Source organism: Macrobrachium rosenbergii, chromosome 58 (genome assembly GCF_040412425.1).
Source record: "Macrobrachium rosenbergii isolate ZJJX-2024 chromosome 58, ASM4041242v1, whole genome shotgun sequence".
Classification (NCBI taxonomy): Eukaryota; Metazoa; Arthropoda; class Malacostraca; order Decapoda; family Palaemonidae; genus Macrobrachium; species Macrobrachium rosenbergii.
Window position 1 is genome coordinate 1,400,001 of NC_089798.1, and position 14,198 is coordinate 1,414,198.

General features: G+C 32.7%; 1 protein-coding gene across 3 annotated transcripts in view; it reads right to left on the reverse strand.

The window, feature by feature from the left end:
- Nucleotides 1–14,198, reverse strand: part of LOC136837198 (putative neural-cadherin 2) — a 1,292,835-nt gene that overhangs the window by 78,829 nt on the left and 1,199,808 nt on the right. For all 3 annotated transcript variants that reach the window (XM_067101868.1, XM_067101867.1, XM_067101869.1), the window contains 3 exons: nt 10,157–10,390; nt 6,387–6,562; nt 5,801–5,947 (listed from right to left, as the gene is read on the reverse strand). In XM_067101868.1, coding sequence (XP_066957969.1) covers nt 5,801–5,947; nt 6,387–6,562; nt 10,157–10,390 — 557 coding nt within the window. The remainder of the gene's footprint in view (nt 1–5,800; nt 5,948–6,386; nt 6,563–10,156; nt 10,391–14,198) is intronic.

The window sequence follows — 14,198 nt, forward strand, 5'->3', positions numbered from 1 at the left end:
GCAGCGGACAGCTGTTTTAGAATCACTTCTGAACCAGCAATCCAAATGAGAATGAATTGAACTGAATTCAATATAGAATTTAGGCCAAAGGCCAAGCACTGGGACCTATGAGGTCATTCAGCGCTGAACGAAAATTGACAGGAAAAGGAGTAAAACCTCGCAAATGCACAGTGAGTCAATTGTTAAGAAAGGTGGAAAGTAAGATAGAAGAAAGAATAAGAAAGGAGGTACAGTAAAAGAAACGAAAGGGGTTGCAGTTAGGGGACGAAGGCATGCTGCAAAAAACTTTAAATAATGCCTACGGTGCACCACACGAAGTGTAAAGACGGCACTACCCCACTACGGGGCGGAATGAGAATGTTTGTTGTGATACTAAATTCGTCGAATCGTCGGAATGGTTGCAGATGCCGGACGTTGGTCGTTTATTGGCTGTATTACTCCATATCCTCGAAATAGATGGTTTTGGTTTTGGAGAGGTCGAAGGAAACCAAACAGTGACAATATTAAGAAAGAAAAATATAGAAAGCAAACGTTGGTACTGGTAACCCCAAATGAGGATTCCTTTATGAATGTAAATGTGGCTGCCAGTGGAAGTTTAAATTACTGATGTACCCTTGATAATTTATAAGAGAAAAATAATAATCCAGCCAAAGTGATGAAATAATCAATAATGATTATGAGTTATATGGCGTCAAAAAGTGTGAAGCAAGAGGAAAAGTTTAAATATAAATATACTTTAACCAGTTATGTATATATATATATATATATATATATATATATATATATATATATATATATATATATATATATATATATATATATATATATATATATATAACAGATTTATCATATATAGCACTACTACATAAGTAACAAAACAACTCAAATTGTACCCTACTGTTACTTCTCTAATAAAGTCTGAGAACGTTATTTCCAAACAATTTTCTTCAAATCTAGATGCATAGAGGCCTACTACCTACATCTAGAAGTGACCCACTTCCAGTGAGAGGTAAAGAATCGCTTGCCACACTTCGTCTAGTAACGGGAGATTTCCAGTTTCCACAGAAACTAAAATAATAATTATAATAAGAAAAAGAGGGTTGGGATGTATTCTTGCAACTTTCATTGCCAATTATTTTACTCTGTTTTAGGTTCTCAGTTCACCTTCAGCCACCCCTACCACCCCTTTTGCCACTGGCAAAATCGCTTGCCTAAAGTTAGGGTCAGTACCATACGTGTATATTACATACACATCACTTAATAGCCAATTCTTCATTCTTATTCGCAGGGCATTAGGGACTAGTACTCTTACCGCATGGTACCGACCCTAACTTTAGGCAAGCGATTTTGCCAGTGGCAAAAGGAGTGGTAGGGGTGGCTGAAGGTGAACTGAGAACCTAAAACAGAGTAAAATATGTGGCAATGAAAATTGCAAGAATACATCCCAGCCCTCTTTTTTTTATTATAATTATTATTTTAGTTTCTGTAGAAACTGGAAATCTCCCGTTACTAGACGAAGTGTGACAAGCGATTCTTCACCTCTCACTGGAATTGGGTCACTTCTGGATGTAGTAGGCCCATACGCATCTAGATTTGGAGAAACTGTTTGGAAATAACGTGCTCAGACTTTTATTAGATAAGTGACAGTAGGGGTACAATTTGAGTTTTTTTACTTATTAATAGTGTATATACTTATATATATATATATATATATATATATATATATATATATATATATATATATATATATATATATATATATATATATATACATACATATATATATATATATATATATATATATATATATATATATATATATATATATATATATATATATATATATATATATATGTGTGTGTGTGTGTGTGTGTGTGTGTGTGTGAGCGTGGGTGTGTGTGTGTTTGTGTCTGTCTGTGTGTGTATGCGTGTGTGTTTGTGTGTGTGTGTTATATTTAAGAAAAAGATTACATGAAAATGAGCATTGTACATTTTTGTCATGACGATATGCAAAACAAGAATAAATGCTCGATAATTTATCACAACTTATTCAAATAATTATGCTATGATTAGGGACCGATTTTAAAATCATTCTGGAAGTGCGTGCTTGGACACGCCTATATTAGAAACTGGAATATATTATTTTGCATAGGAAAGAGGGCTCTCCTACAAAAAATTAATAATAATAATGATAACACTCGTAGCTGGCAGCATATTCATTCTTGAGTGTTTGCGAGATGGAAAAGTGATCGGTAAATAAAGGCAAGGGCACTGGACTGAAAGTAAATGGTACACAAATTATTGAGAGACCAAATTGAATCTTCTAAGCGTTGGGAGGCCATTACCTCAGCAGAATGAACAAAGAAGTTATTCATACAATGGCAAAAGATTTAATTATTGCATTAACTTAACAACTACTTTGCCAGGGGATTTATGATGCGAAGTATGTGCTAGAATTGCCCAAAAGAAGTTAATATTAAATATATTAAACTTGGTAATAGTTAAAATACTTAGAGTAAGCGGAGTAGAAAATGTCTCTAGAATTAAATAATAGTGTCGCAAAACTGTTGACGTCTAAAAGAGAACGGCGGTAGTTTGATGATAGAAGTGAAAACTAATACGAAGAAGTGATAAAACAATCTTAAGCCCCGAATGCTGCCGAAAAAAAATACATAAAGAAAATGAATAAAGACCTTTCTTTATTGAAGAGACTAAAACTGGCGACATGAGTAGTAATATCTAAGAAAGGTTACAGATTATAAGAACAGAAATAATAGACACAGCTTTAATTGTAGCAGCCTTCCAAACTGTTGTTGGTCAGCCGTTCGCATGGTAATAAGAAATAGAGATTAAAGAAAAAAGTGTCGGTTAATTATTGCGTATCATCAGTGATTGCAGTCTATGCTCTTCGAATCATTTCAAATGTTACCTACCTTTCTGTGACATCATCTTTCCTTAAGTTTATAGTATTCAAATCTCTCTCTCTCTCTCTCTATGTTCATGAAATCTTAGTAAAGGTTCTGATAAGCATTCTTCAAACTGATGAAAAGAAAAGTCCCAAAAATAAGGAAAAAAGGAAAAAAATATATATGTATATCACACATATATACACAATATATATATATATATATATATATATATATATATATATATATATATATATATATATATATATATATATATATATATATTGTGTGTGTGTGCGTGTGTGTGAGGACATTGAATATTGGAGGATGGGGTATTTTACTTGACTATGTGACATTTATTTTTAGAGTGATCATGTCCATTCCATTTTATTGATGTATTATTTGGTGACAGGAATGCCTGTCACTGGTGATTTTTGGTCTGGGAATTTTGATTCGATTGATTTGAACAGCTACCACGCTAGTTTGAGTCATAGTTTCCTCTGATTTTGTGAGAGACCATAATTTATGACTCTTAGGTTTTGCAATTCTGCTTTCGTTAAATTTCCAGATAAAGCCTAGTTTTTATAACACGGCTTTTAATTCAATAAGCCTCAGTCTTTGTTCAAGGTGCAAGGTGAGAGAGAGAGAGAGAGAGAGAGAGAGAGAGAGAGAGAGAGAGAGAGAGAGAGAGAGAGAGAGAGAGAGAGAGAGAGAGAGAGAGAGGCTCCGCTCGGTCTCGACGCTGGCCAGCGCTACCGAGATACCTCTCGTGGTAAGAGCCAACGATAACATGTAATATATATATATATATATATATATATATATATATATATATATATATATATATATATATATATATATATATATATATATATATATATATATATATATATATATATATATATATCTATATATATATCTATATATATATATCTATATATATATATATCTATATATATATCTATATATATATCTATATATATATATATATATATATATATATATATATATATATATATATATATATATATATATATATATATATATATATATATCTATATATATATATATATATATATATCTATATATATATATATATATATATATATATATATATATATATATATATATATATATATATATATATATATATATATATATATATATATCTATATATATATCTATATATATATCTATATATATATATATATATATATATATATATATATATATATATATATATATATATATATATATATATATATATATATATATATACATATAATATATATACATACATACATACATATATATATATATATATATATATATATATATATATATATATATATATATATATATATATAAAAATTGATAGAGTGTGATTTTTATATATATATATATATATATATATATATATTATTAATGAACAATTGCCATATTGCCAATTAATAAACCTGAAATGAAACGGTGTTCTGTTGAAGACGTTATTCTTCTTCTTTTAACGTGCTTTTTCTCATTTGTATGGGGTAAGCACGATGCCCTCTTTTGAAGGACTTTGATTTGGCTTTGGGGTAGACTTTGTAGTCTCGATCGGCTGCCCTGCCTGTCATCGCTTAGACGTTATAAATCTTTCATATTTTAGATTGCAGAAAGGATGAATGTCTGATTCGCATTTTAATCCTTTTGACTGGAAAAAAGGCAAATTGGCAGCACGTAAATTGATTGGAGCTGAACTCGATTCCAAAATGATGTTGTACATCTGGTTCTTTCGTGAACAAGGAAAAGTAAAGGACATTCGTAAAATGTAGTTATTCCCTGACCGTTTACACTGTTAAGAAAGTACGAAGTTGCGTACATGTCTGCGACATGCAATTAATTGTCCTTCTGGTTCGAACTTCGAAAATACATTTTACACGGACAGCCAACACCGATAATTCACGTCTGTTCTACACAATTTTTTTTAACCCTTTTCGCTTTATCAGTAGCATCTTTCGACTACTTTATTTATTAATTAAAGTTAATTATGCTTAAGCAAAGCATTATTATTATTATTATTATTATTATTATTATTATTATTATTATTTTGTATAAGGTCCACAATAATATATCAATCGTAGAATATGAGACTTAATACATTTTTATAAAGTCTCACATTCTGCCATTGATATATTATTGTGGACCTTATACAAAATTACTCCTGTTCTCGACATTGAGAGTTCTACACATTGTTATTATTATTATTATTATTATTATTATTATTATTATTATTATTATTATTATTATTATTATTATTACAAAATACAATAAAGGTCTAAAAACCAAAAGAAAAACCCACCAAAGTTTTTTTCAACTCGGGCATGGTGATGTAAAACATATTTAGAAGATTGTATGTTTTATATAATAATGTCTAGTTAATTTTTTTTTGGGGGCGTTTAGACCTTTATTGTATTTTATATATATATTTATATATATATATATATATATATATATATATATATATATATATATATATATATATATATATATATATATATATATATATATATATATTATAAAATACAAAATAAAGGTCTAAAAACCAAAGAAAAACCCACCAAAGTTTTTTTTTTTAACTAGGACATGGTGATATAAAATATATTTACATGATGATATATGTTTTATATCATTATGTCCTAGTTGGAAAAAAAATTTTTCTTTTGGTTTCTAGGCCTTTAATAAATATGTTTGTAAAATATAGTGTATAAAATGTCCCTTAAAAAGACGAGTTCGCTGTAACGTTGACCAATGTATCGTAAATACTGATAAAGTTAAAAGATGTTTTGGCTCGGTAATATTATCATCAATATTATTATTCATAAAGAGTTACTGTACGTATCGGTCAAGGTACTCACTCTGTCAGTCACTTGAACCATGAAGCGAAAACCTCGCCTGTGCGCTGGGTCCTCGTAATCAAGGGTCCTGTTGGCGTACAATTGACCAACGGTCCCATGTGTGCGTACAGCAAAGTGTTCCCACCCCCAGCCGCTGGATTCTACCACCTGTTGGATGGGGGAGAGAAATAAGGGAATAAAAGTTTCCACATTCATTTTATTCACCGTGCTTTCGAAAAAAGGTGGCCAAATTTTCACCACATGCGTGGTGGTAGGGTTGTCTTTGTATGTAAAGGGTGAAATAAAACTTCACCTTTGAACAATTTTGGAACGGATCTACTCGTAGCCAGTTTAAATCCCAAGGTATATCCTATTAGACGTTTGCTTTACCTTAGGTTTATATTATATTAAAATGGGAAAAGCTAACGCCGTCTTTGTTTACCATATAAGAGTTATAATGGAATAAAATGGGTGTATATAATACTTTGATCCCCGAGGGGCTAGAGCTAAACACGGCGCCCCAGGGAGCTTCCGCCATGTTTAGTACTAGCACTTCGGAGTAGGTGACAAAGGTGCATACATACTGGGTTCATACCGTTACTCTTACCCTGTAAAAGAAATAATTAGAAGTGTCGTGGTCCAACGTTGAAATTTCGACGAGCGTCGAATTGTCTGGTGGTCCTGATGCCCAAGTCTCGTTCACTTCCACCTGCCATAATTCTCGAGTCAGGCGGGGCGAGTTGTCGTTAACGTCAGCTAATCTCACCACCACTGTTCCTGTACCTGCAGAAAAACGGTACGTGTGTGTGTATGAGTATATATATACACACACACACACACACACACACACACACACACACACACACACATATACATATACATATACATATACATATACATATACATATATACATATACACATATACATATATATATATACATATATATATATATATATATATATATATATATATATATATATATATATATATATATATATACATATACATATACATATACATATATATATATATATATATATATATATATATATATATATATATATATATACATATACATATACATATACATATACATATATACATATATATATATATATATATATATATATATATATATATATATATATATATATATATATATATATAAAATATGATGTGTGTGCTGTGTATGCATATATGTATGTATCTATATATCGTGTTCGTCAATATCCTATCTATCTATCCATCTATCCACACACACACGTATATACTGTATACAGTAATATATATATATATATATATATATATATATATATATATATATATATATATATATATATATATATATATGATACATAGACAGATAGATAGCATATTTGCATATTTATGAAAATGACAGGAAGTGATATGAAAGAAAGAAAAAAAAAGCATAAAATGGCAACCAGGGGTAGTGGGTTTTAGAGTGCGGGAAATGGAAAAACTCTGTAACGGGAGTTTAATCTTGTGACGGAATACCAATGCTCTTTTTTCAGGCATCGGAAAAAGTCTGTGAGGCCAAAAATGTAAAACATGAATGTTGTTTTCTGTCTGCGTCATGTTTTGAAGTATGGAGACTTGATAGTCCACGGAGATGACAATGTTAACAGAGGGAAATTAAAAAAAAAATATATATATAAAAACTAAAGGGGCACAGTGTTAATGTTAGTGCTTATAAAATTAAATATCAGATAATTAAAATACTTTATAAGCAAATCTGCTCATCACGCAGGTCTTATAGAGTTCTGAGGGGTATCTATCCTTTAAAGCATTCAATTATTCCAGTTTTTTAACGCTAAACCAAAGTTGGCAAACTGTGCCGATTAAGGAAAGGAGTGAAAAGACAAGCATGTAATTTTGAACCGAATCGAGGGGTGATGATGGTAATACTTTCAGAATGCAATGAAAGAATCGCGAGGAGTCTTATTATTATTATAAGAAGCAACAGAAGGCAATGGGAAATACAGAAAGAAGAGATCAATTAACAAATTAAAAACTAAATAGAAAAAAAGGACAACTGTATTAGGTTAGTAATACACTGCATCTTCGTTGTTCCACAGTCCAACGGTGTGAGGAATAATGGACTTCTGGAAGTAAGACGTTCGAACATTTAGGCACATTTACTGCATATTGGTGCTGCTGCTCAGCGAATCTGGTAGCACTGGGAAGGAAAAGAGGATCACGGATCAACTGTAAATGTGAAAGATCTCTGTTAAAATACAACTTAAGTAAAAATTACAAATAAGAGACCATCCGTCGATGGTTTAAGTCATAACTGCTAATATTAGGAAACAGAACTGCTAATATTAGAATACAGAAACCTACCCCCACGAACTACTGTATCTGGAAGAGATAAATCTCTAGTAAGGGAGAACAGTATTCTAGTAAAGGAAGGACAAATGACCTAAAACAGGTTCCCTTGATTTTATCGCTGTTATAAATATTATATGAGGCCTTATGAACAATGCCTAACTTTCGTGCGGTACTTGCTGAAACTTTTATTAGATGTTTCTCAAAAGTAAGATGTGAGTCAAAAGTTACACTTAGAATTGAAGCTTCTGACTCAGAAGGGGAGGATAGGGTCGAAAATCTGTACAGATCTGCTAATTCGTTTTGCTGGAGTTCATCCTCATACCCCACCAACTACATTCACTAATCCCGATAATCGCGATAGACTAAGTGTATCATCGGCATACTGAACAATCTTGTTTCCCAGGTCAACAACCATATCACTTGAATATAAAAATAATAGTGGACCAAGAACGCTACCCTGTGGTACTCCAGACACGCCAGGTCTTGGTTCAACTAAATCGAAAGCAGCACTACAGTCAATAACCTTGATGTTTTCACGCCAGTTTTAATAGGCATAATCAATCAATCAGCAAATATATTTGAATTACTCTGCACTCAAAACCCTTATCAAGGTCCTCTTGCACGTGGCATGTCCAGTCTACAAGACTGCTTCCTATGTGCATTTTATCTATCAGCTAACAACCCTTTAGATTCTACATACTATATAGAGGCTTAAAAATCAGTTTTTCTGCAACGTTGGAGAGCATGGAGAATAGGAATTGGCCTGTAGTTACTGCAGTCTGCAGATATGCCATTCTTTGGAACAAGCACTGAATTACTAAGCTGGCGTTCATCCGCAAAGATACTACGTCTACAAAAAAATCTATATAATCTATTAACCTTGCGAGACTACACACAGACACCTTTTTAACAAACAAAGGGAAGAAACCATCGGTCTTCTCCACCCCAGCTATCAAGATTATCAAGAATTTTCTTATGATTTTATGATTTTTTAAAATTGTTGCTATACAGGGAAGGCGGAACAGACAGAGGTCATACCACCAGAGATTTTTTTAACCATGTAAAAATTAAAAGCAGATTTTGATAGAGAACAAATGTTTGTGGAAATATATGCTAAATTTCTGTCCAGTCTCTGTCTTGATGAGTCTGTGAACATGAAAGATTCATTATAGGATATTATAAACTGAACGTAAAGATATGATAATTTCTTATAACAAGAAAAAAAATGCTGTTGAACTAGGTACTGCTGGAAATTCAGAATAAAACATCTGTAGTGTTATATGAAGTACATGAAGTACTGTTATATAAGAAATAAAAAAAATTGTTCATAGTAGATAAAGAAGATGACGATGAGTCTGAACATTACTATAGGACGAAAAAAAATACTGTAAGAAGCTAGCGCGACGAGTAACAGGTACCAAAATGATAAAAAAGAGGACTCATGATCATGTTTTATATGTTACCAAACCAAGAAAAACAATGAATTTTTATGAATTGACACGTTGAAAATGAGATTGATCTTAATGACCAGTTACGTTATATCGACGAAGATGTGTATGACAATGAATTCTCACAAAACCTCCGACGGTAATACAGACAAAAAAAAAAAAAGGATCATGTCAAGATTAGCGAAACCCAACATCTCCATGTCAAGAACAGCGAACCCAATGATCCCCACGTAAAGAATGGCCATCCCTTTCCAGTCAGAACTCCAATTCCACATGAGGGCTAGGACTAAACACGGCGAAAAAGTGATTCATCTACACTGTTTTGCCGTGTAAATTTACTACAACGGGAATCAAATGCCTGGTACCGAAGTGTTCATGTCTAGAACAGCGAAACCGATTATTCCCATGTAAAGAATAACCGATTATTCCCATGTAAAGAATAACAAACCCAATAATCTTCTTGTAGAGAATAGCGAACCCTGCTGTGAGTGGGTTCGCTAACCTTGACGTGATCCAAAACAATCAGAAACAGTCCGCATCTGGTATTTTGATGCAAAAAAAAAAAAAAAAAAAATTACCTTTCAGACCCCCACCGTCCACCGCAACCACTTGGATGTGATATTCCGGAGTAGTTTCTCTATCGAGGCAGCAGATGGCAGTCCGAACAAGGCCTGTTTCTGGGTGTACGGCAAAGATGGCCTGGCCTGACCGTTCCTCTATGACGTTCTTTTCAATGGAATAAGAGATCAGGGCGTTAGTGCCTTCTGCCTCGTCGTCGGCATCCCAGGCAGAAACCACTGCTACAGATAAATCTGCGAACAGAAAATAAAGCCATTACTCAATTATAGTAGGTATCACGATAGGTGTACAAAATCTGACTAATTAACAAATCATAATATATATAGATAGATAGATATAGATATAGATATAGATATATATATATATATATATATATATATATATATATATATATATATATATATATATATATATATATAGATAGATAGATATAGAAATATATATATATATATTGGATAATAGCGAGATGGAAAGTGTTTTTGAGAAAGTTGTGATTGTGATAGGTAATTTAAATGTAAAGTAAGGTGATAAAGAAGACAGTTGGTGTTGTGAGTACGTACGGGGTTTCTTAAGCAGTAGATTTTAGACACCTGTAGAAATACGTTAGGAAAGGTGTTCTTTTGGTTGAGGTATGTGGTTACTCACGAAAGCTATGCACAATTATACAGAATGGTAGAAATGGTGATGAGGCTTTTTTTTTTTCTTTTTTTCAATTATGGGGTGGGAAGATAGATGTGCAAGTCGATGGATGTAAAGGGGAGAAGAGGAATGGAAGGAGGTATATCTGACTATTCTGGCTGAAGCAAGAGATAAGATATATGGACACTGAAGTTGGAGAGGGAGGGATGAAAATATGGCTATAAGGTTAATTACGGTAAGGGAGGTTGCTAGGAAGGCAGACAAAAACAGCATACAGTGAGAAAATTGATGAGAGAATGGGTGGGGTTAAAGACACGGAAGTTGAAGGAGTATATGAAGAATGTGCAAAATTTCATTCTGGGGTTAAGGAGTCAATAAGAAGCGGATTTGGGAAGGTGGAAAAAGGAAATAAAAACTAAATGATACGATGAAGAATGAGAAGTTCAGTGAAAGAAAAACCAAGATTATTTGAGCTGCAGTCGTAATACAGAAAGGAGGATTGTACACAAGAGCACAGGAGGATAGATAAATAAGAGGGTGAAAGTGAAAAGAATTAATATAATGAAAAGATGGAGGAGAGAGTACCAAATGATTCAGAAGCACGAATCCAATGTAAAGCTGATTCATTCACTCAGAACACCTAGTACGCAAGTAATACTTTTACTCAATGCTTCTCAAGGATTATTAATGAACACTGCAGTAGTATTTTATAAGTATGAATGAAATTAGCAGGCACAAATGAAATCTTTTAGTTGTTTTCGCCCAGTTCGGTTTGCAAGTAGTAAAGGCCATAATGATTTCTGATAAGGTATCTAATTTGCTACTTTTCTTAGTTTTCAACTCTGTCCATTTCGAAAATTCTTTTTTGCATGTCTATTCTGTCGTAAAGGGAAACACCACCATTATTCATATCCAACCTACGAGTATATGAGGATTTTCTTGTAAAATGCTGAACAAACTCTCAGTGGGAGCGATGTCGTCTTTGAATCTAATTTTCAACGGGTTATCCCAGAGAAGCCTTATGAGTCCTTCATTGAGAACATCTCTAACCTCTCTTCTGAAAAATAATATTTGAAACTCTCTCACCGGAGGTGCACATTTATTTTTGTGTGTTTTTACTCTCCGAGCTGTATAACCTTTTCTTGATATTCCTACACTGACAGGAAATGTATGTTGAAAAATCATCTTTAACAATTCAAGATTGTAACAAGTTTAATTGGTTCGCAATGCCTTGTAATGTAAAATTTAGCTCATTTAGCCTAAGAAAAGGGTTTGTTGAAAATTAAAGTTTCGTAATCCGGTCGTCAGCTTTAAATACCCCCGCCCAATTCAGATTTTACCTCGAGAAGGAAAAGTTGGCTCTCTGCCCCTAATTCAAACAATCTTGTTAAAACTTCGTCAATGAGAGAGATATCGGACCTCCGTGTAATACAAAGGATGGGAGTAATCAGCCCCTTTATAAAAAAAAGATGTTAAAGTGAGATTTCCACTTTTTTTTTATCGCGTTATGAAAGCATTGGTTGAAGTTGTCCCTGATACCATTAGTAGCTAAACTAATGACTTGCTGCCTCAGATATTTCTCTACTGAAACAATTCTTCCCTACCATGCTTGCTGCAACAACATCAGCGATTCCTTTACAACTGGCACACCTTAGGTTGTACTTTACAGCTACGCAGTTATTCAGCTCCCCGAACATACCTACAACTGCTGTGTGTTGTTCAAGTCAAACAGCTCAGTGGGTCTTCCACGGATGCCGCTTTTCCAAAATATCTTACACCCAACAATGTTGAAAAGTTCGATATGTCAGTACTTCAATCGGACTGAAAGACAAATTCGACAATAAATTGAAATGATTCAGTGCCATCTCACTTATTGTCTATGCAGTGGTCGTATCACAGAGTGGAATACTTTTTCATCTTTTCTACTGACGTTATATCTTGACCAGTATCGAGAATATCCACGGTGGAAGGAAAATTGAAGTTTCTGAATCTATGTAAATCACTCGCCTTTGCAATTCAATATTCAATGTCAAGTAAAGAGGATGCTACCTAACGACTTCTGGGTAAGGGCGGTTGCTTTGTGAAGAATGTTCATTAAGTCTCCATCTTTTTTGTCTTGATGCTTTTCATAGATTTTCAACTTCAGTTAATGAATAACACTGATTTTATCAGAAGATACCGAGGTTAATTAAAAATAAATAATTACAAATGGTCTTCAACTTATGAGTGGCTGGGAACTAAACCACGAGACTACAAATTATCGGTCAGTTAATCAGACACCATTCTTCCCTCGTTTAATCGAGTTTAAATTGTCGGTTTTGAAATAATTTAGGTAAAATAGAAACATGCAACGGTTCAGTTCCTTCCTGTGATGAAGCACTTATAATTACATTTCCCTTTGAGGTTAAGCTATTCCCGAGGCACACAAAATTGGATATCAAACGATTTTTGAGGCTTCACATTTGTGAATAGAAAAAAAGTTATACGTGTATAACTGACACACGCACACGCATATATATATATATATATATATATATATATATATATATATATATATATATATATATATATATATATATATATATATATATATATACATATATATACATATACATATATATATATATATATATATATATATATATATATATATATATATATATATATATATATATATATATATATATATATATATATATGTGTGTGTGTGTGTGTGTGTGTGTGTGTGTGCATATATACATGCATGCATACATACATAGATACAAACATACATATACATACACACACACCCGAAGGGCCGGGATTCGATCCCGTGGTGAGTCAGAAATTTACTTCTGTGAACCACGTTTCAATGAACGATTGGAAACGTTTGAAAAATATCGATTAGCCTGTAGTTAATGACATCTGTACTTTTATAACCTTTGTTTTAAGCATTTTAGTACGATATTTCAACGGTCTAAAAGAAATTATTCATGTAAGAAAACTATACGGCGCATCTTATGAAAAATCCAACGAAAGAAAAGGCCTTTATCTACCTTTTTAGAAGAGTGTACACACTTGACTCTGACATAACAACAGCAGGTATTTCAGTCGGAATGCTATTAAATTCAATATCACAGACGTGAACGCCTTCACTTATTAAATGTTCCAGTCAATATCCATAGACCTTTGAGCAAGGGCAAATTCTCTTATTCCTTTATTAAACAGCTGGTGACATGAACTTCCACGTGAGAGCGCACGTCGCTTTCATGTCAAAGATAACAGTGAAAGACATCTTGTCTGTTTATGAGGCACAAGGATTCTATCCCAAGTGGCTCGTATACGACGTTCTATTACGCTATTCAATCTCTCTCCCGAATTGCTATTGCTTGAGTTTCAATTATTGTTATGCAAATTTGTATA